The sequence below is a fragment of the Rhea pennata genome, chromosome 17 (genome assembly GCF_028389875.1).
Source record: "Rhea pennata isolate bPtePen1 chromosome 17, bPtePen1.pri, whole genome shotgun sequence".
NCBI lineage: Eukaryota > Metazoa > Chordata > Aves > Rheiformes > Rheidae > Rhea > Rhea pennata.
Genome location: NC_084679.1, coordinates 10,932,422 through 10,959,791, shown reverse-complemented (window position 1 = coordinate 10,959,791; position 27,370 = coordinate 10,932,422). Strand labels below are relative to the sequence as shown.

The 27,370-nt window shown below is 40.6% G+C and overlaps 2 protein-coding genes across 2 annotated transcripts; both read right to left on the bottom strand.

Annotated features, from left to right (window-relative positions):
- Nucleotides 1-3,342: 3,342 nt before the first annotated feature.
- LOC134148222 (solute carrier family 2, facilitated glucose transporter member 11-like) lies at nucleotides 3,343-13,190 on the bottom strand. The gene is made up of 12 exons (XM_062590112.1): nucleotides 13,167-13,190; nucleotides 11,995-12,093; nucleotides 10,681-10,841; nucleotides 9,727-9,851; nucleotides 9,158-9,287; nucleotides 8,380-8,528; nucleotides 7,913-8,100; nucleotides 6,804-6,914; nucleotides 6,075-6,176; nucleotides 5,118-5,193; nucleotides 3,990-4,117; nucleotides 3,343-3,657 (listed from the first exon to the last, which is right to left on the bottom strand). Exons 1-12 carry the CDS (start codon nucleotides 13,188-13,190, stop codon nucleotides 3,451-3,453), a joined length of 1,500 nt encoding a protein of 499 aa, XP_062446096.1. The 3' UTR covers nucleotides 3,343-3,450.
- Nucleotides 13,191-18,285: 5,095 nt separating this feature from the next.
- LOC134148117 (solute carrier family 2, facilitated glucose transporter member 11-like) lies at nucleotides 18,286-27,136 on the bottom strand. The gene is made up of 11 exons (XM_062589895.1): nucleotides 27,041-27,136; nucleotides 25,862-26,022; nucleotides 25,236-25,360; nucleotides 24,178-24,307; nucleotides 23,027-23,175; nucleotides 22,018-22,205; nucleotides 20,902-21,012; nucleotides 20,158-20,259; nucleotides 19,734-19,809; nucleotides 19,263-19,390; nucleotides 18,286-18,492 (listed from the first exon to the last, which is right to left on the bottom strand). The coding sequence occupies exons 1-11, from the start codon at nucleotides 27,134-27,136 to the stop codon at nucleotides 18,286-18,288; spliced, it is 1,473 nt and encodes a 490-aa protein (XP_062445879.1).
- Between the last annotated feature and the right edge of the window lie 234 nt (nucleotides 27,137-27,370).

The window sequence follows — 27,370 nt, the reverse complement described above, 5'->3', positions numbered from 1 at the left end:
TTAAGTTAGACAAAATCCTGTACAAAGTTGATTGATTCTGTAGTTGAAAAGACCAAGAATAATCTTGTTCCTCCAGTTCTGTAGCCACAGTGAATTCCTGCCAAGATGTTCTCTGAAGGAGGAAGCTCTCTATTTCACCCCTATGAATGCCCATGCTGCAGTGTACCAAGACTTGTGATACAGTGAACTGGGAGCCGTCTGAAACTTCTAGAAGCACCTTTTTTTGACTATCATTGCAGGTAGAATCAGAGCCTGGAGTCTGTTCCATCCATTCATTCCTCCATCTATGCATGCCCCTATGGGATTTCTAGACAGGTCTTGATAGGCCTTGCTCATCACTGTTTGGAGAATGAAAAAATTTTGACTGCTCATGTTAACATCTTTTAAGTGGAGAGGTTGTTGTGTTTGTTAGCTGGGCATGCTCACGCAAAGGCAGCTGCAGTCTAGCTCTTACTGTTTTCTTCGGCACAGAAAGGGTGTGGAAGAAGCTGGGAATGAAAAGTCAGTGGAAATGCTCATTTAGTAAATTATTTTGAGAAGCACAGTTTACATTTTGACTCCACTAGCAATGATCTCTGAAGATACTGCATCTCCTTAAAGCTTTTCTTTCCATGGACAAGTAGTTGATCCTAGAAATTTGAAAGCTAGTTGTGAGGGATCGACCAATTCCAACACAGAGGGCATTACAAACAGTCTCTGGTACTGAATCTGCAAAGAACAGAACAAGCTCATCATGAAAGAACCTGATAATATCATAGTCCCATGTTCTCTGTATTTCTAGGCTATCACTTTGTTCATTAATGCTTTAAAAAAAACTTAGCAGAACATGCAAAGTGTCAACACAAGAAAGATCTGTTGGCTAAAGATTCTGGATTATCTATTTTATTTTTCTTCTTTATATTTATTAATTAATCAACAAAAGCTTCATTTTCAAATACATACTTTCTTGTCATTTTTAGGCTACTAACTGGGAAAGTTAAATAGTATCACAGATGTATGTGCGAAAGTGTGAGAAGAGGAAGAGAATGGTATGAAACTTCCTCACTATTTAAATACCAAAAGGCTTATTTGCCTTTTTTTTTTTTTTTTTTTTTTTAATCAGTTTCTTCACCCAGCTGGAACTTCCTTCAAAGTTTCTTTTAACTCAGAAAATTCATTTTGTGTCTTTTGATTTTTTTGTCATTTTAAGTGATACCTCTAAATTTTACACTAAAAAAACTTGAAAGATGTTTAGAGAACATCCATTATCTGCACTATTAATTTGAAAATAGCGTGGCATATGTAGATTGTATTTTCTTTATGAATGGTAATTGCAATAGACTGTAAAGACAACCTCCCGGTTTTTTCTACAGAGCTTCTGACAGCTTAATAACTACCAGGAGATCCTGCCAGCTGTAGTACTCACCAGTTCTGAGAGGAGCTTTTCCATCTTTGTCGAAAAGGTGGCTGTTCCCAGGCAGGCAGAGCTCTGTGAGACTTAGGAAGTATTTTCTGTCATGCCTCTTCTGCATGGTACTGCTTAAGTAATCATCTGACTCCAAGACTGAGGTTAATGTTTTCTTCGTTTTGTATCCGTTGAGTGATGGTTTGTAGTTGGCAGTAGCTGGACAAAACTTGGAATTGATGGATTAAATATTTCAGTGACCCAACAGGAGAGGACCCTCTGAATGGGAAGATTCTGTAGTATAAGTGCTCTGTATTTTGATACAGGGGGTGAAAACCAGCTTAATATAAAATCTAAACCAGGTTGTAGTTGCTGGAACATACACTGGTGCTTTAGTATCAGAACACCTTCTATAGACTATTCCTTTAGAAGTAACAGGTACATTATACCATTAAAACTGATTAAAAGACTTAACATTTGAGCAATTTAAAAACACATATATGCTTTATCAGCTCGGGTACTGATGTTCTAGTCTCTGACCAAATGAAATGTAATTCTCTCATTCATCAGAGAAGATTTTACATAACAGACTTGGTCTGTTTGTAAGAGCAATTTTATTGTGTTCTGGAGATGCTTTCTCTTCAAGGAGTAGCTTCCCAGAAATCTTGTGAACTTAACTATTCTTTCACATAAGTGGAAGAGTTTATGTGGTGCTTAGTTGTTGCAACAGAAATGCAAAAATCTAATTTCAAGTTTTGTCAGAAAAATGGAGGATAATTTTGATCTTTTTATATCATGTTTTAAAATACATATTTATTTGGAAAATTTTAATAGGAAAGAAGGCGCCCTCAAACTCAATACTGATTCAGAGCTGCAGCCCAGTGATATCAATGTAGTTAAATTGCAGAGAGGTAGGCCTTATCGTCCTACCAAACAGGATGTCATCTGTAACTGTGGCAGAAAACGGAAAAAGAAATGGCAGTCATATAAGTAGGCAGAAGAGTTTGGAGAGTGAAGAGATTAGATGTTGCAGTGGACAGCAAAATTAACAGCTCTTGGGTAGCAGTAGTACATGGATGCTGTGGAGCGTAGCAGTGGTAAAGTGTAGTACTACATGCTGATGTATTCTAGTAGATTATAATGTGTCCTAATGCAGTACACTGCTAACAGACATTTTGCTATCACAACTTCTGCTCCTTGTCTTGAGCAGTTAATTATTTATAAAATAAGCTGAGTTTTTGCAGTGTCTGCTTTCTCAGCGAGACTCCCTGTCTCACTCCAGGCCTCTGTCAGCGTGGCCTATGTGCTTGTTCACCCTTGTGGCTAAACTGTGCTCTCTGTGAAGGGGGATAGTGTGCATACTACAGAAATTTGCTCCAGATTTTGCTCTGGCTGATATGCCTGGAGAATGCAGCCAGTTTGCTCCAGAGGTTGCAGATGAGAGTTCATCTCTACTAACTGCCCAGGGGTCGGGGCTCACCCCTCACAGTCATTGCTGATACAATCAGGAAATGCAGCTCCATGATGTCAGCTCAAGCAAATAGAACAAGATCGAGTTTTCTGTGTTTTTGTACATGACATTTGTTCATTTGCAATGTTAATAATCAATTCTAGATCTGCTACAGTGTGATTTCAAAAAGAGATGACAAGAAAATTGTTTGCAAGAGTTATGTTTACATTTCATCCTGCTCTTAAACCTAAGCAGAGTTTTGTTACAAAATACTAAACACAGAGTCAAATGCTTCTCTTTTAAAATGACTGCAAAGGAAAACAACATAGTATAAAATTATGTGTTGTCCCTGAAGATGTTTCTACATGCCAGTTCTGAGAAGTGTCTGTAATTACTAATGTCCTCCTGCTTCAGCGGTGTTCTAGGAAGGAACCAACCTTTGTCTGTGAAAATAAAAAACGAAGAGAAGTATAAAATAGGAGTACTTGAATTAATGACAAGCTGTTGATTACTTTTTGAATTATATTTTATTGAGAAGAGTCTATGTTAAGGTTTAGTCTTCAGTCTGATCTTGAGACAGAGCTTTTTGTCAGTGGAATTTGCCTATGGAGGCCCATCAGAGCTTGGTGCATAATATATTTTCCCTAGTAGCATTCTTCTCCACAATCTGATGATGTTTCTTCTTAAAATGGTGTGTTTTGAATTCTTCTGTGATTTCTATGATTGACTTTCCTTTTGTTTCTGGGAGGAACAGATATATGAGAATCGATGAAATGATCAGGACACCAATAAAGATGAGGAAGCAAAAAGGACCAAGAGCCATCTGTAGAGAAAAACAGAATATGATGAGTAATTTCCGTAATGACACTTGCCCCTGTAGATTCTTGATTGTTGTTGAGTTGTCCCTATGAAATGAGGATCAAGATGATTTTACAGAAGGAACATTTATTTATCTTTTCAATCTACTCATGAGACAGCAGAGGATGTCTGAGGACTAAGGAAGTGTTTTAGTTAGATGTCCTTTATGTGCCAGAAGCAATAAGGGATTTACAGCATTGATAATCTACCAGGCACTGCATCTTTCTGTCTAGGCCAGCTTAAGAAAACAGTTTAAACTGAGACAGTAAAAGAGAAGATCTGAATCAAATTACGTACGACAGCGAAGGGGAAAATCATTCCAGTGAAAGTGAGTCCTAGCCATATGACGATCCCACCAATTACAAAAGCAGAGGACCTTGCTGAGAGGGTGAAGATTTCATTCATGACAGCTATGAAGGCTCCAGCTGAAGAAAAAACATAAAAAATAATAAAAAACATTGCTGTGCATTTTGCAGTCTCCTGGGGAGTTCTAGTTAACCATTTTCCTCAAAGTGAAAGAGCAAACAGATGTCTTTGGTCAAACATAGCCCCAGTAAGTCAGAATAGGTAGGATTAATTTTATTTAACTTTCAACAGCACAGCCACCTCCATCTGAATTAGCCTACCACATTTCTCCTATGGTCCATGGAGAAAGATAGACATCCCTGAAGTGCAGTTACCTAAGATGTATAGTTAAAATATAGCTGTAGAACATATATAGTTAAAATATGGAGATGAATCATGCCTGAAGGGTCTGTTTCTCTCTGTTGTCCATAGGAGGTGACTGGCTGCAGGTACCATGGAAATTCTATTAGGTTTTCAAGACGTTCACAGTCCTCATATAAAAGCCCTTACAATAATAACAGCCACATATTTAATGTTAGAGAGTGTAATAACTAAAAGCAGAGTAAAATACTGATCTCGAGAGAAATCATAATAGTGAGCGTAAGTTTGGTTCTGGCATTACCACCATATGTAATTCAGAGTGACATTAGAAGAAGAAGAGAAAGGACAAAGCAATGCAAAGAGACAGAGCTGTGCATGCAATCAGATATCATTCTTCAGTGGAACTGAACTTTATAGGTGAATTGAGAAAGCTCCAGTGTTTTAGGAGGCTATCTCTGCCCTTGGGCAAAGACAGAGATAGGCCAGTTGAGTCTGTGCTCACAGACAACACTTGTGTTCTCCAAAATACAGTCTTGATATATCATGGTCTGAATTGTTTGAAGTTATTTCTTATAAAAATTGTTTCTCAGGTCATTAATTCATCATAATTGGGGTTGCTTCAATTTCAATCAAAGCTATGCTGCTGATTTATCACAATATATGTGCATATAGTCAAATAATGTTTCCATACATCCACCGCCTGTGCTTATCCTGTATAGTCCAAAGGTTTCCTGTTGCTGCTTATGTTGTTTTACTTGCCTGGTCCTATTCCATAGGCAATGATGAATAAGAAGATGAGAATAACACTGCAGTAACGCATCCAAAAGAACTGATCCTAGACAAAGGCAAAAGGAGGGAGGAGTACGATAATTAACTTAATAGTGGTACCATAGCTGATCGAAATATATAAGAGAAGCAATATTTATGAAAGTACTAGAAGCATTTACTTCTCGGTACTGTACACAGCAGAAGGCCAAAAGCAGGCTCAGAACTGGCTGCGGTGTCATATATACAGAGGTCAGGTGAACTTCACCTGGGTCTGATAAACAAACTGCAAGCTAATTACAGCATGGGGAAAATTGTTTCTGATTTAATCTAATTACATTATTCAATTAGACAACTTCAGAGAAAAATTTAAAACCCTTGTGAATCAGAGAACATCTGTGGAACAGAAAGAAGTTAGAAGTTTATGGGCTGAGACAAAGATTGCAATAGAAGATAAATCACTGGCTCTGTGGAAGCTGTGATGCACAGTGTGTGTATGCAGTTGAATTGCTTGTATCAAAGGCTGGGACAGGGAGGAAACTGGTGGTTGTGGGAAGGGGCAATGCACACGGTTCCTACTGGAGGAGACATGAGATAGTAAACAGGAAATATGACAGCAAGGATGCTCATCTAAGGATTTTAAGGACAGTAAAACAAGACACAAGTGTGGTTTGAAGATGTCAGACAAGTAAGCAGAGAGCTTGAGGAAGACTATGCCAGACCAATGGTTTTACAAAATATTTTTCACTGACTATTTAAAAGCCTGATAAAGAAAGGTGAAGTGCAGGATGGGCAAAGAACGGAAAAAGGCCTTACAGAGAGGGCTGTGAGTTTGTATTCACAAGACATTCAGGCCTGCAGTTGTGGAAGGTCTAAGGCTAAGGCTGACATTCTGCTGTCCTGCACAAGGATTTATGATGCAGGGCCACCCCCAAAGATATATTTGCTTACACTCAGTAGAAGACTTGTTTCCAAGAACACCAGTATCAGTGCCATCAGCAAATAACCACCCCAAAGGAGAATCCGCCGTCCAAAACGATCTATAATGGAGCTCTGAGGAATAGAAAACATTTGCATAGTACTGGGAGCATGGTGAGGTCCAGCTGTCAGCCTTCCAACAAATCAGCCTCTTCTTTAGTTCTTTTTACTTTAGAGAACACAAATAAAGTGTTGTTCTCAAATCAGTTATTATATGGAGTTCGTTGCAATCAGCCTCTCTAATACTATTAAGTACTGTTATTCCCAAGCATTGCAGCTACTTGTTCATAAATATTGTAATCAACAGAAGTATAATTCCATTCATAAATATATATACACACACACACACACACACACACACATATATACATAGACACACGAATATATATAGGTATACTTACATATATTTGTGTGTATATATATGTTTATGAACAACTACACAGATACATATTTGTGTCTATATGTTTGAATGACATTGAATTTATAGTTGCATAAATGAGAGATTTTTATAAGAAATGTTGGAGAGTGAAGCTCTAAAAGGTAGAAGGAAAATTGGAATAGTGTAAAAACCACTTTACAGATTTGTGCAGTGCCACAGAAAATACTCTTTGGTTCATGTAGAGAATATTCATTTCTTTTAAGAAAGAATAATTCAAATCACATTTACTTTAACCCTTAAAGCCCTGACAAGGTCTGACTTACACAGAAGATGATAGAGAAGAGCTCGGAGATCGCAACTCCTAGAGATACATATGGGATTATGCTTTCCTGAAGGTTAGCTGTCCGAAAAATTTCAGAGGTGTAGAAGGTGATCTGTGAAATAAGAGACATTTTGAAAATGAAGCATAGTCAATAGATGTGATTTGTGCTTATCCAGCATAACTTAGAGCTAGTGGAGGTGACATACCTGCTCAAGATGTGAAAAAATGAAAGGCTAATTGGGATGACAAAAAGGGGTTTGAAAATCTGGGAACAAAAAGGAGTTGAAAGGAGCATATTGCCAGTAGGACCTGAGAGACAGATCTAGTTATGCCAAAGAGGAATAGGAAAAGGACAAGACAGGGAGTGAAGAAAAAGGAGAACTCATCAGTATCTGCTACTAATGTGCACAATTATCCAAGCAGTTGATTCTCTAGCCTTTTTTACAGTAACTAAGCAAAAGCTGCTCATTCACAAAGTCTCTGATGGAGTGGGCACCATTTCGCTGTCATAGAAGAGTACAGAGCTGCCTTCACTGACTGTGTTCCTGGGAAGTGTAAAGAGTGTAAGCTCCTGCAGAGTTGCAAGCTTAACCAAGGTTTATGGAGATAAGCTCACAGGCGACTGACAAAATGACATTTAGAGGAATACATATTACCTAGGCTATATTGGACACTATTACCTTGAATGCAGTAGGCACCAGAAAGAAGTGGCTTAACAGGTAAATCTTCGATTTCAAATGGAATGAAAGTTGGATGGCAATAGCTGGCATTCTGCTACTGGGATATAGAAGTCAAAGAAAGTGGAGATTGAGGAGGGGAGATAAAGAGATCTCTCCTACACAGTATTTAGAAATACCACCACTGGAGTGAAGGCAACAGCACCCTTGCAGGAACGTACACATCCAGTGTGTTGTATCTCTTGTTTTCCCGGCCCAGAAGTTCCCTTAAAGGTGTGAAGAATACTAATGGTGTTACCACTGAGCTTCACAGACAGTGGGTTTTGTGTGAGAAGGAATAATATAGGTCCAGAGGAAAGTGGCAAATTGGAATTATGGCCCTTTGGTTACTAGATCTAAGCAGATCTAAGCATAGAAATGAGGTATACTCAACTGCACTCAAGCCACAAAGCTGCAGACTCAGTAAAAGGAAGAGCACGATGCTCAGCTGCTGACGCACGGATGGTTCTTTCAGCACCTCTAGGACATTCATGATTTTGGTGCCTTTTGTTGCAGCTCTTTCCTTCAACATGTCATCAAACTCTGTGTGGTAATTCCCTTCTCCCCACAGTTGCTTCATGGCTACAGACAAGACAGAATGAAACATGCTCCTCCATCATCTGATCCACTCATAGTTATGTGTTTTTTAACTTTTAATGGCTTATTAATCTTTTGCAATTCAGTCCATGCGTTACTGAGAAAAGAACTAGAACATCACTTGCTGGGACATGCTGAGACTGCCCTGGAAAATGGTTTTCAACTTGCTATAATTTTAGCTGACCAAAAAACATAATTCTCTCTATTAAGTTCAATTTCCCAGAGTATAGTATAACAAATCAAGAATCTAAAGTCTTATTTTACCTTTCAAGCAGCCATTCTTGTCTCCTTTTTGCAACAGAAGATAGGGAGGGGACTCAGGAAAGAATGGCAAAAAGAGCAGCTGAATCAATGCCACCAATCCAGAGAAGGACAATAGCACATTCCACAAGTCTTCAGTTCCTAAAAGATCTCTATGAAAAGGACGTAAGAGTGTATTTACAGTCCAATACAATTATATTCTGTAACTAGTTTTGGGGAATTTTTTGGGGGGGGATTTCAGTCTAGTTAAATAAAAACAGTACATATATAGACCTGGAAAGGATGAACTGAGATAGAAAGTTTTTAACTATGGAGAGGAAATAGGCCAATACCCTAGTTTTACTGCACGACTGAGATTTTTCTCATAATTTGAAAGTTTACTAAAAATCATGGGAGTTTGTGTAGTCCCATAGCAGCTCTCTGAATCAGCAAGACAATTCTGCATGAGGCGATCAAGAAATTATCATCAATAACAGATCCCAAAGGCTTACTAAGAATGTTTACATAAAATTATTTATTACTAACTTCAGCAGACAGGTACCTCCAAAGGTGGATTCATCCCTTCTCGAGAGAAGGGTATATGACTAACAACAGAACTTCTGTGGCTGGCATGGGGCAGATGCTTTCCTTTTTGAGATGAGGTTAAGCAAGGTAAAATCCCAGCCTTAGTGTGTCTGTCTCCTTGCTCCACCTCTAGGATGAGGAGGACAGCCCTTTTCTCACAGAGGTGTAAAGAAGACAGCTATATAGAAAATCAGGTGAGAAGGAGCAATATAAGTACCGCAATCCAAGAATTCTTGCTACGGTTTTTCCTAGTGCAAGAAACACAGAGGAGGTCACGTTTACAAATCCACGCAACTTCTTAGGTGAGATCTCTCCTGCATACTGCACATGGGCATTCATATGTATTCCTTGAAAGGGAAGAAGACATAGGAGAGCATTAAGCTATAGAAAGCAAGGGAGAGGGTCCCCTTTTAATTTCACCTTCAGCCAAAGGTAGCTTCTCCCGTTTCCTCTGAACTGTTTGCTATGTATCCTCCAAAATAAGTAGGTTGAAAATGAATGCCTTACTGCAAGCAATAATTTTAGCTAATTCATCAAATATCTCTCTCAGTAAGACCTAGTGAAGGCAAAGGATAGCTTATTATTATACTGTCCCTGCCCAGGGGACAAACTAGATCATGCGATGGATTATGTGGCCGGTTGCCTCAAAGTGAGGCATGATCTTACCTTTTCCCAATCTGTTCCTTCTCCATGGGGTTACTCTGCATGCCTGGGTACTCCCAGCAGGAAGATTTCTGTATCCACCCCAAAGAAGTCACATTAACATGGAGTAGCAGGAAGTCCTACCAGCACAGATGCCCTCGAGGAAGCGCCCGATCAGGATCATCTCAAAAGATTTGGCTGTCTTACTGAAACCAGTGTGCAGTGTGGCTACTATGAGGACCAGATCATTGAACAGCAGACATTTTTTCCTACAACATATGGAAACATACGGGTATGATTCAGATTTTACTTTCTCATCTCTATCTAACATCTGCCTGTTCTCCTCTGGATTTAGAGGCCAAGCCATGGCCATCTTTAAATTCACTGCATATAGGGCAACGTTTGCTGATTGTGAAAAGTCATGATGCTTTTCCAGAAGATTAGAAAGGTAAAAACTAGGCTCCTTTTTTCTGTACTAAGCCCCTGTGAGCACACCATAATGCTGAAAGAAATTCTTGCAGAATAAGGAATGATCTTTTTCATGTCTTTCTTGTAGTCCAGGTTCCCATCCCAAGCACAGTACATGTTACATGTCCCTGGAACAAGGGAAATATGGCTGTACTGAGAACTAGGTTCACTGCCCACCTCGATCTAGAGAGTTCTGGATTTGTTCTGTTATTGTCACCCTCAAAGAAAGGGTTCTGAGTGGGGCCTGAGGGGCTTAACTTCACTGCAACTCTGACCATCCCCACGGAGGACTGAACTTGCAAAATTTAATTGATATTTATCACCTTCTGCATGGCTACAGTGCTGCACTATTGCCTAATAAAGAAACTTCAGAGATTGATTCTTAACTAAAAGTACAGCAAAAGTATAAAAATAGGGTGGCATCAAAAATTATTAAGAGGGAATCAAAAACATGCGTATTCTGGTCTCTCTAATGGACCTGGGTATAATTACACTTTCTGAGCAGAATTAATTCTGCACCAGTAGGGAACAATGAGAATTCGCACATCCCTTATACTAGACAAACAAAACTTATTTAATTGCTTCCCTTGTTCCATCCTTGGTTAGTGACCTGTTGGGAAATATACTTACTTTCCATACTTTGCAGTCAGGTACCCACTACACAGACACCCTATCATTCCACCTATACAGTACATAGACACAATGAAGGACCACAGTAATGTGAGTGTCTTCTGATGCAGCACAGAACCGTATCTCTCCAGCCAGGTTTCATTGATAAACTTTTGTATGTACTGGGACAGAAAAGGAGATTTTCATTACTCTGAGGCACTATTCACAACAATTCTTCATTATGTTTACAACAAAAAGTGAGAACAATAACCATTACTGAAAACACGACTATGGAACTCTTGTTAGCAAATTAGATAGATTGATATTAGCCACAAATTCCACAAAATGTAGCTTATTACCACTTAATATGTCAGCAGATCAGTTTTGAGCAACTACTGGTCACTAGTAGGGTGAGTGGTGGAATCTGTTAGGGAGGGGAAGGCATTATGTATACTCCACTTAGGTGATAAAGCGGAAAACAATTGCCACTTTTGTTACTGCTGTGTACAACTAAATGTATTGCGTGTGGAAACAGGAAACGCAACATTGCAAACATTCTCAGTGAACTCTGCGTTTGTACCTCAGTCTCGACAAGATATAGTATTAATTTAGCAGAATTAATACATTATTTTATTTTATTTTATTTTTATTGTTTCTTTTCTTTTGAGTGGAGATAGGTGAAGTTAAGATTAGGTCACCAAACTTCCTCTCATACAGCTTAAACAGCGTAAGATGCTCTTGCAAAAATTAATTATATTGTTTAATCTGTTGAATCCTGGCTACCTCACACCAAAATGTTAGATTGTATAGATTCTTGTGAAGTGCAAGTGTTTTTGAGTGCAGGTAATGGAAATAAAGAGGAAAAAGGCTGAACTGAAGCTTGAGATTCAGTCAACTAGTTTTTAACCTTTTTCTCCATGGTATAATCTTTAAGGAGTGTGCTTCAATATGTTGTTGTCACACATTGCCAGAACTGCTTGACAAGACATTCTTCTCTAACAAAAAAAGTTAGAGATTTTTTATAAAAGAAAAAACATAGTTTAAAGGACAGCCGAGACTTCTGTAGTCCCTGCATTCATCTATAGATCACAATAGGAGTACTACTGGTTTTCCATTTTTCTCAGCCTTTCTGATACTCTGTGGGAATGTTGTCTTTGGAGTACAGCTCCAACGTTCATACAGATTCCCTTTGACACTGGACAGTATAGGATTGAAAAGATTTGGGAATAAACTCACATAGTAACACCTGACAGATTTTTTAGAGCGTCTTCAAAGTGTTGGACCTAGTCCCACGAAGACCAGTTACAGATAGGATTTTATGAAGGCTTTGCTTACCGGGGAAGCATAATTCATCACAGACATTTGAAAACCAGATAGGTGGGTTCCACCAATTCCTAGCACCAAAATCATTAGTAATAGCTTCCGGTATTGAACCTGCCAAAGATGATGAAACACATCCTATCAGTTCGTGATAGTAGCATGGCTTTCAGAAACAAGTTAATATATGAGAACGCTCATATGAATGAATGAAAGAGACACAGAAGTCTTTACACTTCTGTGGTTAAGGAAAATTGCCTGGGAAATTGTTGAGATGCAGATCTGTAGGTTTTTAGTGTTCTTCCTCTTGTTATTGACAGACTGGAAGGATTCAGCCTCTAATTCTGTTACTTTTGCCATAGAAGTTAAAAGAACTATAAAAATCTTTTTCAGATAATTTGTGTTTGCTTTTGTGCTAGTAAGAAACTATGGCTTTCTTGAATCCCTTCTTCCTTTCAATCTTGTCTCTTCAGAGACTTTGTTCACCAGTCTTCAGAGATTAAACAAGTCTGTCCGTTTAAAACCATTATTTTTTTTTTAGGCTCACTATTATTACCTGCACAGGAAACTGTACATTCAGAACCCCTGTTTAAATGACTCCTGTTTGGAAAGAAGACCACCTATACTCCCATGATGTATGCTGAATTATAGAGCACTCTTCACAAGCACGTATGTTTTCAGGCATTTAGTCAAGTTACACGCTAAAGAGAAGAGTATCCTCAAATATCCTTGAGAGTGCAGGGCTGTAGGATGGGAGTTTTTTGTTTTTTTTTTTTTAAATCTTTCTCATGCTATTGTTTTCGCTGTCCTGCTCAAAATGCCTTTTCTTTCCTGGTTTCCTAAGTTCCCTCTTAAGCATTTCCCACTCTTTTGTATTTCTGATACTTTTTATAGAGATAGCGTGAAGTCAGTCTGTCCTTTCAGGCTGGTGTAGAGGCATCTCATCACACACGATTCTCATGTTTTTCTTTACTGCATTTGTGCCAGTCCCCAGAATGGGCTAAGCTCACTTTTCATCCAGCCTTTCCCCTCTTATTGGTGAATGAATGTTGTCCCCAGCAGGTGCTCTTTTGTTCGTTGTGGATAAAAGAAAGACTGCTCAATTCCCTTACTGTAATCTTTAAAGAGGGCTAAGTGCCCTATGCTGCTGTTAGTAACTAGGGCTAGAAGATAAGAAGATGGATACTCACCAAGTCTGAGAGGAAACCAGCCATTTCCTCTTGAAAACCTGCCTGCTCTGAGAGCCCTTGTCAAGTCTATCAGGTGAATGATCAGTTTTTTAAGCTTTGATTATAAGAAGCTGGGATCATAGCACAGAAGTTAAATTCTAACTACTTGGCTTTTCGTGAATTATGTCCTCGTCCAGCACTGGCCAGGGTTTTTTCTCGATGGTTTAATTATTTTAAGGCCCAGATCTGCCAAGCCTATTACAACATTAGTAAATGTTTATCCTTTGTGTGTCTGGAGTGTTCGCACTTATTTGCGCAGCTAAAATGTATGAGTTCTTGTTACAGGGATAATTTGGATGATCAGATAGTGATTATTTTCTCTTATTTTTGGAGTGCATTGTGTATTCAAGTTTACAACAGACCAGAATCTGTCGATCTTTATTTAGGAGAAGGGGTCTCTGAGGAAGCCCTGCACTGTTCGCTCCTACCCTGAGAAGCAGGAGTGGAGAGTCAGATGGTATCATCGTCTTTCCTTTGAGGCAGCAGGCTTGTTCCTCACCTCTCTGACAAACATCTTGGGCTGAAGGTGTTTTCCTCCTATCCAGCCAACTACAAAGTTAAACTACTTAATACGTAGTTGCGCTTTAATGCCTGTTTATTTAATGCTATAAGATTTTCATTTTGCTTGGAATGATGTGATCCATTTCCCAAGTTGCAGAACATGAGCTGTTGGCACGGGGAAGGAACCCTAGTCCTTGGCAATGCTCTGTTCTTTATAGGGGGTCACACTATTTACTAAACTGCTCCGAAGCCTCACTGTTCTCATTTATAATAGTGGGGATGGTCTAGTGTATACCAGTGGGGAGAACTCATTCTATTCTGGCTTGAGGTTTAAGTTTTTTTCACCTTTAAAATTTGATTTTGAATCGACTAAAGACCTGATTAGGTACAGAGGATGTACATTAATTTTTGCTGCCTTCAGGCTTCTTTATTTTACAAATTTACTTCTTAGAAATGTTTTTGCCATATAACGTTCCGTACTACATTAGATACAAGGCATTTCACTTTATACTGCAAGTATTTAGCTGTCTAGGTTTAGTGCTGGAAGTAGGAAGGTGGGGTTACAGCTCTGAAGTCAGCACAAGCTTGGCTCAGGAGCTCCCTGGCAGTACTCAGGAATACCATGCTGGTGTTCGCTTGTCATGTGGCAGTGGCTGTGGACCCAGCACAAACAATGCTCTCCCTTGAGCTCTGTCCCTTCCAGGCTGGAGGGAGTGTGCTGAGTCACACCTCGACCTTTCTCCTGTCGGATGTCCCGGTAATACTCTTTCTCCAAACTCCCTGCCTGGCTATGTTGTTGTGCAGCAGGACAGTCAAATATTAAAGGTGAATTTTTCTTCCTTCCACCTATTGTATTTTAATCTTCCCTGAAATCCTCATCACCTCCGCATCAGCTGTAGTGGTGTATTTCATTGTTCCCTCTCTCAGCACATCTCCTCAAATGTTCTCGCTTCCTCTTCTAAAATACCCCCAGATCCACCTTTCTGTACTACTGCAGAGTAGTCCTTATTTAGATTTTCCCTGTCCTTATTTAGATTTTCTCTTGCTTCTTACAAATTCTGCCTCAGTCTCAGATTGCTTCAACACTGGCCACTGATACCCCCTCAGATAAAGATTTTGCTGTAACGGAGACAAGTGCAGCCAGATTGTACTGCTGTCCTCTGGCCTCTCTTACTCCTGCCCTGGAGGGGATGCCGATCTCATCTGCCAGGCTCAGCTGGGAGGATCAGGCCAGAGCTATGTCCAACAGAGTATCCCAGATCTAGTAGGCCTGAATAGCTGCTGTAGGCAAAAGCATAACAGCTAGGTGAGTGTGAAAGCAGTTCTTTCACCTGTATGTTCCCTCAGGCTCCAGTGATGCCCAGTTCTGGGACTTTGTTGGCCAGGGTAACGTCCATATGTATACTCCTTCTATGAATTTATCTAGTTCCTTTTTCAACTGTTGTAAACTTTTATTGTCCCTAACTCCTGTGGCAAAAAGTACTTCTAAGGGGATACTTGAACATGCAGTGTATTTTCTGTCAGGACACATGAAAAGCTGCTTTTGAAACCATTGTCCCCTTCTTCTACTGTTTCCTCCATTTTATATTTACTTTCCCCTTGACTTTTTTGATTTCTATATCAAATATGAATGTCATATCTCAGCTTCCAGACCTTTCCATGCTGTACTGTCCCTTTCAGATCTTCTTTTATTTCGTTTCCCTCTCAAAGGGGTTCTGTGAGACTAGTAACAAACTATTTTGGGGTTGGCCCAGACAGCATGGCTTAGGCACCTTGGAGTGTGGCCATGGGCTGGGTCCCAGTGAGCCTGCATAAACCAGAGGAGGAAGGGGAATTTGTTCTTTGAGTTGAGGATGGGAAGTTTGGCTGCTGGAAGGAGGCTCACACATGACTGGATCTTTCTGGAGGGGGGTTTAAACGTGCTGTCTGTGACCAGATTCTAACATCTAGTTGATCAAAATGTCCCCAGCAGAGCCCTGCTCCTCATTCTTCTGTTCTCTGTGTTCCTCTCAAAATACTCATGCAGCTCTCCTATTTGTGTCTTTCCCCACACTTCTATTCAGTGCTTTTAATGTTTATATGAAAAAAAACAAGAACTTAAGTAAGTGCCTAATAGAGTTCTTAATTATTTTCCTAAGGAAAAGGAAAGAAGGAGTCTTCCTACTTAGGATCTGAACACTGTAAGAAATGTACTTATTCTAGACCCAATATATAGCTCACCTGATGCCTTCAGCATTGAGACGTTATGTTTTCGAAGATGCCATGTGTTGCTCTTGTATAATCAGGGATAGCAAATGGATGCACTGCAGATTCACAAATCATTATTTAACTTGTATTCCAAATCCATTCTAGTTTGTGGTAGTGTTAATAATTTATCACATTTCCCCTCTTGCAGGCAATGTTTACTTATAGGAGGGGAGAAGGCAGGAAGTCAGGCATGCTCAACAAGATCACGCTGTAGAAAGACATACATACGGATGTGAGTCAGCATAAAAATTGATGCATCATTTCATGGAAGCCAGCAAGGAATGATACTGCATTAGAAAGACAGACACTGATCTCTGATAGAAAATAAGGTTTATTCTTAGCGTTTTAGCATCTTTTAGGACACAAAAACTCCTCAGTAGGAACTCTAGGTTCTGAATGTTGAGTGGCAGTTTCTTTGGCAGCTCTAAGGCTCCTGCTCTTTTATCTTTACACCATCCTCTAACAATGTTTGTAGCAGTGCCAAGAGCTAATACCAGGAACAGTGGCCTTCCTCAACAGAGCCATTCTACCTATCAAACAGGCTCTCACTCCTCTCAAGCTGCCTGTTGTCTTCACCATCAGGGAAGATACAGTAGTCACTTTTGTTCCCAGCATCATAAGAGCCAGAAGACAAACTTACTTCTACTGTTTCTCTTCATGGTCCCCTGCGCTTCCTCTCCCCTTCTCTGAGCTTCCTATTCAGCTTCATCCTTTCAACTCCTTCCATGTTAAGCAGATCATTCCTTACTCCTACTGCAACTGTTGCTTCCTCTGTTTCAGTTCTGAGAGTCCTCTATTCCTTATCTCTGACACTCCTCATTTCTCTCTTTCTTTTTCCCATCCTGCGTCTAATTCTGCTGAGTAGTTCTCTATGCTGCGTACTGCTACATTTAATTCAAATAAATGGTCTGTTGCTGAGGTCTCATTTCTAGAACAAGACAGATGCAGGATTCCTTGGCCTGGCAATACGCTCCCAGAAACTGGGCTTTTCTCCATCCCTTGTTCTTTGATCAGTGGTATCAAACCCAGGCATGATCAATGGTATGTGTTTTCCTAGTCACTGCTTTTTTATTTCTTTTTAGTAAATTGCAAAACATGACAATAAATAGTGTCACACTGTATAGCAATGTATACAAAAATGTGAGGCTCCGAAAACATGTATTTGGAGAACCAGAGGGGTAAGCAAAAAAAGTAACTCAGGCGTACAGACTGCATTTCCCAGGAGAGGCACCAGTTTTCTTTGTCTCATCAATACCAGTGGGTCTGGGGAACCAAATGCCACAGAAACCCGGTGTTCCTTCTCTCCCACATCAAATAGCAAATAGTAGAAAATACGCTACATAGTCATATTAATGATGAAGGAGAAACTCTGCGCCATGGATTAGCCCACTTGTGCTTTTCCACAGCTCTATATTGCTACGCAGTCCCCATTGCTATGCTTTCTTTCAGTGCTGCCATGACCCTGTTTAACTAAATGGAAGAATCTCAAAAATCTAGGCAATGTACCTGATTACCAAGCAAGAGATTTGGCTAGAAGCAGCAGACTGTGCTTGGATGCTTCTCTGTCAGTGTCTCCTTTACATGTCTCCTTTCTACCAGGTCTTTATACCTCCTTTACATCGTTTTTCTTCAGATCTAGCAATGACTTCCACCCCCAAAAAGATGAATGATGCCAACCTGATAAGACCACACTACAGCTCACAGAAATTTGATCACAAGCAACCTAAGAAGGTTCTACTTTCCCCAATACCACATGCTTGCCCACAAGTCTAATAGAAAGAGGGGGGGAAAACTGCATACTAATTATGTCTGCTGACGGGCACAATGCTCTTCTTGCACCTGAGTAAATAGCAAAACAGTTCTTTTCATCTGGACTGAAGCCCTTTCTCTTGGAAAGCTCAGCAGTATTGACCTATTAATAACAGCAGGTCATTTCAGCATGAAAGTTCTGTCTTCCTTTTCTCCTCTTTTCAGAAGTAGGCTGAATATCTGTACCTTACACGCTCCTTTCTCCAATTATTTCAGAGTCCTGGCTTTGATAACAACAGTGTATCCTGTATTTTCCGTCTACACAGCTGCTAAGTTGCAGAGGCTGGTAAAGATCTTGTACATGGTTTATCATTTCTTTTCTGCAAGGGATTTCACTTGGCTCAAATTTCAGAAGTTGGAGAGAGATACCAAGTTCATCCTGTGCCCTGCACAGCAGTCAATATTTTTTTAATATGTATTTTTGCCATGTGTGGACCAACAGAATCTCTTTTGCTTAATGAGGCTTCTGGGCACTACCATAATAGAAGAAAAAAGTATCAGTCCAAGAGCAGAGGGTTCATTATTAAAGTCTTGTAGAGATCATCACAGAGCTGTCATTCTGCTGTAGAACTGTCTGCCTCTTCTTTCCACGGTAGTTCAGGCGGTTAAACTCCTCCATGATCTCCAGCATAGTCTTTCCTTTGGTCTCTGGCATCACCAGGAAGACAAAGATAGCCATGGATAGACAGTATGCAAAGAAAATGATGAAAGAGAAACTACCAAGACCTTCCTATGGGAGAAGACACAGAAAGAAAAAAAAATCATATAAATTGTTCTGCATCTCTTTCTTTTCCTATGATATGAAGTTTCTGGTTTTATATTTACTAAAACACCTGGCCAAGGACTCAACTGATGTAAATCTTGCTTGATACACCTAGGGAATGGCACTGAATGTTAAACTGGGCTAATTCTCCTTTCTTGTTTTAGTCAAGAAATCTGTATGCTCAGCAGACACTGAATGTCAGTGTTTGGCTATTCTGGGAAGTTCTGAGTTACGTTTCTGTTGCTCTCTCTGTCTGCTCTGTCCTTCTCAGTCAAAGCTGGAATGGGGAAGGGATGTTGTGTGTTAACTCTGCCCCTCCTTGCACAGTCCCAAAACTGAAAGAGCTTAATTTTCCCTGCTGCTTACTAGAGCTGAGTAAGATATCTGGAAGAAGTATAGACTTGTCTGTTTTCCACATTATCCCTAAATGATGCACATACAACATAGGGAGAGAAAAGAAGGGAACCCCTCATGAGGTTCAAATGACTTCTATGTGTGTTGGAGCTCAAGTCACCCTTTTTGTGTTTGCCAGTCACTCTCTAAATGTGTGCAGAGTTGGTGCCATTTTGTGTTTTTGCTACATTTTGGCTAGAAATCTAGGTAAAGGGAAGGAAAGGCATCAGAACTGGGTGCAGTTAATTTGCAGGAAGTGCTGAAACAGACAAAGAGGCAGGCTCTGGGTTCAAGATGGGCTTACCCCCTCCCCAGACTGAAACAAAACACCCTGCTTTGCTTACCTCAATAAAAGGGAACACAAGTCCAAGGAAGAAAAGTTGGATCCAGTTTGTAACACCATTTAAAACATAAGCAGCTGGTCTGTATGACTGAATAAATATTTCTGTGGGCAAGGGGCACATCACTCCAGCTGAAAAAAAATGTGGAGAAAAAATGAAAATGTAGAAATTTTGCAAGATGCTTCTGTAACTGAATGTGTTATATTTCTTTGAAAGCTGATGGTTTTAGCGGCCCTGGAAATGTTTGAGGTGATGCTTGGGTTTGAGGGATGAAGGCATGTAGGAATGCATGTGAAGTGGAGTTTTACTTCCTACCATAGTCTAGGGTAGTCTACGAATAGGAACATCTACCCCATACTGATACAGGAGTATGGATTTGCAATGACTATGGAATGACTGTGCCTGGGATCTTTCCTAAAAGCTGCTGCGAAGAAGGAAGGGATGTATGAAACCATTCCAGTATAAAATACCAACCTGGCCCAATGCCAAAGCTCATGATGAAGATGAAAATGAGTGCAACAGAACAGTATGGTACCCAGGAGAAAGAATCCTATGGTGGAAAACCACAAGCAAATAAAAACAGAAATTAAAAAGTTACTCATTCAGTTTGATTAGAAAGAGGGTCAGTCTTCATCACTCCTAAATATTTAAATGCTAAACATACATCTGTATCCTCAATTTCCAAAAGCTTCACAAGGAGATAAGGTCTTATGATCATGGCTATATAAAGCTTTTGGCTTTAATCTGCATGTGTATGGCTGGAAACAAACTCCTGCCAAATAAAACTTCTGTTGCAGCTAAAAGGTGGTTTGGGGAGGGGGGCAACAGAAGTGGTATCAGCCATGCAATAAAACACAAAGATATGCCACTCTGCTCAAGTGCGTAAGTGGGGTCTTACCTGTAGTGAAAGCGTGACAGTGAGGAGCCCTAAAGCCAAGGACATAACAGCGTAGCTTTTCCATAGCAGCATCTTCCTCCCTGCACGCTCAATTAGGAAACCCTGAAACCAGGAGGACATGCTGTCAGCCCCAAAGCACAGGCCGTAAAGATGCTGGTGAGCTACTCCCATAGCTACTGTCACCAGAGGGATCTCTGGAGAGCTGGGGGCATGGGAGGGGTAATGCTGGAAGGGAGAGCAAAGGCATCCGGGAGGCAGAGCAGGGCCACGAGCTGCAGGGAAGCTGGGAGGTGCAGGGCTGCAGGGAGCCCTGCCCGGGCAGAAGCACGCTGAGATGGCTCTCTGTAGGCAAGGAATAGTCAGGAGCCCGGAGAGAGGGAGAAGAGCAAGGTGGAAGTGCTTGCACTCTTAGTTGCCATGAATCCTACAGCTGTGAGTCCTACAGCCAAGCAGACATGGGCACTGTCGTTTGTGCAGAAGGGAATGGGGACTCTCAAGGGTGTCTCAGGCTGTGTCATTAATTTGCTGCATGACTTTGGGGGAAAAGCTCTCCTGTTTTATAAACTGGATACAAATGCTCATGTTTGCAAAGTGCCTGGAGACATTTTTGTGTGAGCAGTGCAAAGTACTGCTGTAATTTTGTTGTATAAGTTTGATTCCTGACGCTTGATTTGCAGTAGTTTTTACAGACTGAGATGAAACCTGCATTATGGCTGAGAGGAGTTCTGCTGAAAAGCCACTTACACAGAGAACTGTGGTGAAGATCTCTGTGATCCCAACTCCCAGGGAGACATAGCGGGTTTCAGCTGGGGGGATTCCAGCCTTTATGAAGACATCGTATGCATAAAAGTAAACCTGGAAAGAACAGGAATGTGTGAAGGTTGCACTCATGTAGTCATTTTTACACTAGCTTTGCCCTCTGTTGCCAGAATATAATTAATGAAGCCTTAACAAAAGAGAAAATCTCCTTGATCTCAGTAGCTAATCCTCAATGTCTTCATGAAGCTCAGTTATGCAAAGAGCTTTTTCCAGCAGCTTTCTCTTTAGCTCAGTAACAAATACAGCCCCCCCCCCCCCTTTTTAGCACTAGTCTCTGAGTTATGTTACAGGTTACAAATTTGTCTGATGCCCTTTCACATGTTTTAGCATCTCATATATTTGTTTAGGATGAGTAGCATAGGGAGATAAGACAGCACTTATTAAGCAAATGATTTAAATAATCTTTCTACATCATCTTTAAAATTTTACAGTGATTTTGATAGTCTTTATTTTTCCAGGCATAAGTACTCCTAAAGCATAAGAAATGCCACTGTGAATATGCTAAATTTCTACTTGTCCTTCTTGACATAATACTCCTGCACCAGCAGGGGTAGAAAGAAGTTTTATAGATCTTCAAATCTTTCTGAATTGGTAACAATAATTTGGAATTTTAAACTTTTATGCTTTTAGTGTAAGCTCATTTTATACAATAACTATTCCAGTGCTCAAACTGTTTGTCTACATACATATATATGGAGTTTTTTCCAGAGAAAAAGGTATACTAGAGATCATATATCAGTAACTGACAAATGCATTCCTAGGATGTTTTAATTCTCTTCAGACCAGGCAATGTAAACTGAGAAAATGCAAAGTTAAAGAATATTTAAAGAAATCAAAGCAGTAAGAGTATGGAAATGCACTGTCAGTATACACAGCAAATGTAGCTGAGTTTGCAGTGAAATGCCAGCTAATCTCAAACAGTGCATTTTGGAGTTTGGAGTCTCAGAGGAGGTTCCGCTGTTCTTTACAGAGATTGCAGAGCTTACTTTTTGCCAAGAAACTGTAAGCAGTCTAGAAAGCAGAGCAAAATCATGCACGTACCACGTTGACTCCAATTAACTGCATACATGAGCAGATAAGGAAGAGAGTGATGAGCTGCCAGCGGACAGATTTGTCCCGAAAAAGATCACAAACGCTCTTAGCTTTCTTCCCATTGATGGCTTTTTGCTCTGCCATCATGTCATCCATTTCAGCTGTATGGTCACCATCTCCCCAGAGCTGCTTCACAGCTGAAGGAGAGAGAGAGGGGTTGGGGAGGGAGAGATGATCTCTAGCCCAAGCATACTAGCCCAGACACTAGTTCAGAGGATGACCTCCTGCCTTGAGTATGTGTCTCATTCGAGGTCCAGACTCCTTCCTTTTTCCTCCCAAGAGGTTCAACATAAGCTTCAATGTAGACCTCTGGTCCTCTTCATTCCTGTCTATTTGTATCCATAAATCTTAATCACAACGTCACCATTGGCCAATAGCTCCTTGTGGTGTTTCAATGAAAATCCAATCTAAATTCTTAATAATGCTTCCTCGAGTCCTCTGCTGCTAAAGGTGTAGTACTAGTGTGCACGCCCAAATACAAACAGGGAAAAATGTTTCCTACAATAAAAAGTAGGTCTGCTTCCAGAAAGTTCTCTCTCTTTATACTTGAAAAAGCCACAAGAGCTATTTCTCTGTTTATATTACTGGTTGCCATTAGAATTACTGAAGAACTGGAATGCTTACAGATATGGCATGGCCCTAAAGAGCATCCCTTTCTTACCAACAGCAGAATATACTGCATCCATGCCCTAGTTGCTCGAGGCAGAAACTGTACTGAGGAAAAATGCAAGTTCTGCGTGATCATGTCCCCTAGATGATCCTGGCAGGAGATAAGGGAAAGACTAGTGCCAAAGGAACATGAATATTGAAACAGAAGAGGCCTTCTCTAGTTAAAGCTGAAGGTGGTTCAGAGCTAAAAGACCAGGATTTCCTAACCGTACATCTCTTCTGGGCTTATGCAGGGCTTTGTATTTTCCCGTTTCTGCTGAAATGAGTGCTGTGTGGCCCATTTCCTTACCTTTGATGCACCCTTCTTTGTCCTTTTTGTCAATGAGCAGGTAGCGAGGGGAATCTGGGAAGAACGGGAGGGTGAGAAGCTGAATGAGGGCAGGGACCACGTTGGCTGCCATGAGAATAGGCCAGAGAGCGTCTACTCCAAGAACTTCTCTGAAACAAAACCAGCAGATAGGAGAAGCTGACAAACCATAAGCGCTGGCTGTGTGAGGACATACAAACACAAGGTGGTCCCTCAGCCCTGCTGCATGTGTCCTGGCAGCTGTCACCTGTGAATCTCCAGCATTTCTCAGCCCAGGAAGTTGAAAATCTCAAAGGGAGGCTAAAACAAGCAAAGAGTGCTGTTGTCTGTAACACAGAATTTATACCATATTCACCTGCTGCTCAGTGATGAGTGCAGATCACTGTGATGTAGCAAGCTAATTCCATCCTCCAGTAATAACTAAAGGCCCAACAGAGAACAACAAGTGTCATGACACTAGTGCTAAAGAAAGAACCCGAAGTGGCTGATATGTCTGCTTCTGATCCAAAACTTCTCAAGTTACAACGAGCACAGGATCCAGGGGTGAGCAGCCTAGCACTCACTGACCTGAATAGCAGCTGCTAGGTCTGTTGCAACTTTATGTACGCTGTAGCGGGAATGAAATGTCCCCTGGGAAAAGAAGGGACCGTAGAGTGGGGGAGCTTTGGCACAGGGCAGGCAGAAGGAGCGTATGCTGAGGGGAATTAATCCACCAGATGGTGTTGTGTTTGCCTGTGTGTTTAATGAGTGAGCATGCGAGTTTGTTTGTATTTTCAAGAAAGTTTGGATAAATTTGACATTCTCCATTTCCTCTAAAAAGTAAAAAGCAAAATTCGATTCTTACAAAAGCTGGTTTACTTCAAACCCATTGAATCTAGTGAAAAGATTTTGATTATCTTTATTTTGTTCTACCTTTTCTAGGAAGCGATATAGGTCTTCAGGACTAAAGAGTTCATATAATTTCTGTCTCTCATTCAGCTCAGCCAAGAATTTCGGTTTAGCTGATTCAGTCTGCGTGCTAGAGAACTCTGAAAATGTGTCTGAAAAACGCTGCTGAGTTGCCTATCCATAGGCTTGAATTGACATGTGTGTGTATATTAATAAGAGGAGAACTTAGGTCTCAGACCTCTTACCTGAGACCCAGAGTAAATCCTACAAACTTTCCAAAGGCGATGGCAGTGGAAGCTGTTGTGGCAATCACCCCGCGCAGCTTCTGTGGGGCACATTCCCCAGCGTACATGATGTGGATACTTAAAGCTAAACCTGCAGTGACAAATGAGCATTAGACAGGGCGGTTCTAACTCCCATCAAGTCCATGTGGGCAAAGCTGATCCCATCTCCTGTGCAGCGGTTCCTTCAGGTGTTGGTTGAAAGAAAGAGGCATGGCTAGTGTGTTGGATGAGACCATTATGGGCAAAACATATAGGTTAGGCTATAAGGTACTTTTTCAACAGTGCTGATTATTTGGCTGTCTGACATGAAGCATGTTCCCCTGGCAAATCTATCCTTCACCAGGCTGGCCATCTCTTTAAAATAAAATCTATACCCACTTATACAGGATTGCTATTGCTTTCTTAAATCTCAGATTTTAAATTTTAGTCTATACTCAGGATCCTGTGTGCTCTATTTTGTACTTGACACAAAGTTAACACAGTCACACTATATATTCTGTTCATTCAGTGAATTAATCAATTTTTAACCTCACAAAAAATCTTAATGTTTTTGTTTTTGTTTTTGTTGAGCCAATGGCTCAGAGATCAAAAATGCTGTCAGGATATAACCTTTTGAGGAAAGGAAATTAGAACTGCTTAGTTTGAAAATCATTCCCTGTGTGTCGTAAAGAAGGTAATATCGGTCAGAGCAGCAGCAGCAGAAACAACAAAAGTAGCTTTCTATTGAGTGAGCATACTCCCTGTAAATTGAATGTTTTCAAATTTTCACAAGTTGGAAATGCTTTCTGTATAAATTGTATGTAAAGATTAAGAAAAAGAAATGGAGATGTCGTACATGATTAATTTAAGTATACTTATGTTTTCTCATTTAGTTACAAATGCATTCAGCAATACATTTCAGGCATTCTGCAGGATTTAGTAAAAATCTGTGATCCATATATTCAGTCTGTTAAATCCTCATGAACCTCGGTCACTACTCTCCCAAGGATATAATACTATATAGGGGTATACAAATTTACCTCCGCAGACTCCAGAAAACATTCTTCCAATGATGATCATCTCAAAGGATCCGGACAGTCGGCTGAGTCCCATCAGAGCTGCGCTCAACAGAGCAGGGATATTGGTGAGCAGCATAGCCTTCTTCCTGTAGTTCGTGTTAAATTAATGTGAGCGTAAACACGGTCCGTGTGTCATTGACTTCCTGACAGAAAAGGCACGAATCGTACAATAGTTGAAGTCTGTGCCAGGTTCTTGGTTCAGCCACAGTGAAACAGAGGGGGAACGGGAATGGGGAAAGTCTGCTGTGAACTGAAAAGCTAGTTGGAGCTTTTGATGCCTCCAGTACCACTCGCATGTGCTCTATTGGAACCGTTAACTACACTGAAGTACAAGCTTGGGAAACTGTTGTCTGTGAAATTCACTTTAAAATGCATGTAATCATCAAATTGTTTCTCTGGACTGTATTCCCTTTGGAATTTACAAGGATCAGGGTATGATTTTCTTTCTGATCTTTGCCAGTCTTCTGTTTCTTCATCTTTCACCTCAAGCAGCTCTGGGTTACTGACTTTACAACCAGTGTTTCTCCCAAGGCACAGGTCACTTGTTTTTGGAGGTGCAGAAGGACTAATGTGATGGGTATTCCTACCTTCCAAATCTGATTAACAAATATCCAGCAAACATGGATCCCAGAAGCCCACCGATGCTGTGAACGGACACAATAAAGGACCACATCAAAGTAATTATCTTTTCACTGGGAGAAGAGCCATATCTTTTCAGCCAGGTCTCATGGATGAAACTTTTGATGTACTTTGAAAGAAAAACAGAAACCAATGGACTCAGTCAACATATTTTCTCATAATTACACTCTTTTAAAACTTTTCTTACTTACTTGTCCTATTTAATACATTTCTATCCACACCATCATTGAAATCTTAGCTCCAGTGAAATCAAAAGAAATTTTGCCACTTGCATTCCTGGAGTCAATGTTTTAATAACAAGATGCAGTAGACCACAGTAAATGTCAATATTAAATATCAATTTTGAGTGTCATTAAGTGAGTGGCAACTTGATCTTCTGTTTATCTATGAAACCCTGATTGTTTTGCTACCTGATCTTCCCCTCCATTCCCACTTGTCCATCTATCTTGCCCACCTGCTGCATCCTGTCTGATGCCTTGGGTGAAATGCAGGCTTCCCTGGAGCCTCTGGGCAGAACTTCAGTTGATTTTTGTGAGGTCAGGATTTGCCCCTTGATGTGGACCATTCTGGGGTCTGTCTGACCTACTGTTCATAACATCACAGGCTCCTCATTCTTGATGACAGTCCCAAAAGCTGTGATAAGCTCACTAATGTCCGTGGCACCAGGTCACCACTGTAATGGCAGGCACATCCCTTAATTTTCCTTTTCCTCTTGTGGGTATCAGTGCTGCCCTCAGCTTTAGGGCAATAGCCCACTGCTGCCCTTTCTTGCCTTGCAGATAGTCACTCAGACCTAGAGTGTGTAGCCAAGGACATGGTATGAAGGATTCCCTGAGCTTGGAAAAGAGGAGAATGTCTTGCCAACAATATAGCTTAGTAATGGGAAAGTAACTGACTTTCTAGATAATCCTCATTCTCCCCTTTCCCAATTTCATGACACCAGGCAGAGAGAAGTTAAAAACTAATGAAACACAAAGTGATAGGAGTGACTCTGAGAACCAAGAAAGCACAAAGAGTTAGTACTGAGAGCAGAAGCCAAAAGCTTTCTGAGTATAAATAGAAGCAGAGATATGGGAAGACATTGAAATCCATGCTGGGAGCTTGTTTTCTGAGCTGTCCACGCTTACCTCAGCAGGAGAATTGATAATGGAGATCTGTAACCCATATTGGAAAGTTCCACCAATGCCCAGGACAAAAGCCAGGAGGAAGAGGTTGTAGCTCATTTTCTGTCAGAAAGAAACAACAGCAAATAGAGGTAGGGCAGATATTCAAATATGTCCCAAACTGTCCTGTTTTTCCTGCGGGAGCTCTTACCACTTGAGCAACACCACACATCTGCATCATCCAGGACTGAGGAGCCAGTGCATGAGGTGCAGCTGCTAAAGCGCAGAACAGAAATAGATTAGTGGAGAGACAAAGCTTGTTGCTGTCTCCCAGAGCCCAGTGATACACTGCAG

Bases quoted from the DNA above. Each gene is read 5' to 3' on its own strand.
- LOC134148222 (XM_062590112.1), bottom strand. From the start codon at position 13,190: ATGGCTGGTTTCCTCTCAGACTTG. The intron at 12,094-13,166 runs GTGAGTATCCAT...CATCTTTGGCAG, and splicing joins CTGGTTTCCTCTCAGACTTG to GTTCAATACCGGAAGCTATT. The intron at 6,177-6,803 runs GTAAGTCAGACC...TCTATTCCTCAG, and splicing joins TCTTCTCTATCATCTTCTGT to AGCTCCATTATAGATCGTTT.
- LOC134148117 (XM_062589895.1), bottom strand. From the start codon at position 27,136: ATGAGCTACAACCTCTTCCTCCTGGCTTTTGTCCTGGGCATTGGTGGA. The intron at 23,176-24,177 runs GTAAGAGGTCTG...GTTTTGTTTCAG, and splicing joins GGATTTACTCTGGGTCTCAG to AGAAGTTCTTGGAGTAGACG. The intron at 20,260-20,901 runs GTAAGTGGCTTT...TCCTGGTTTCAG, and splicing joins TCTTCACCACAGTTCTCTGT to GGTTTCCTAATTGAGCGTGC.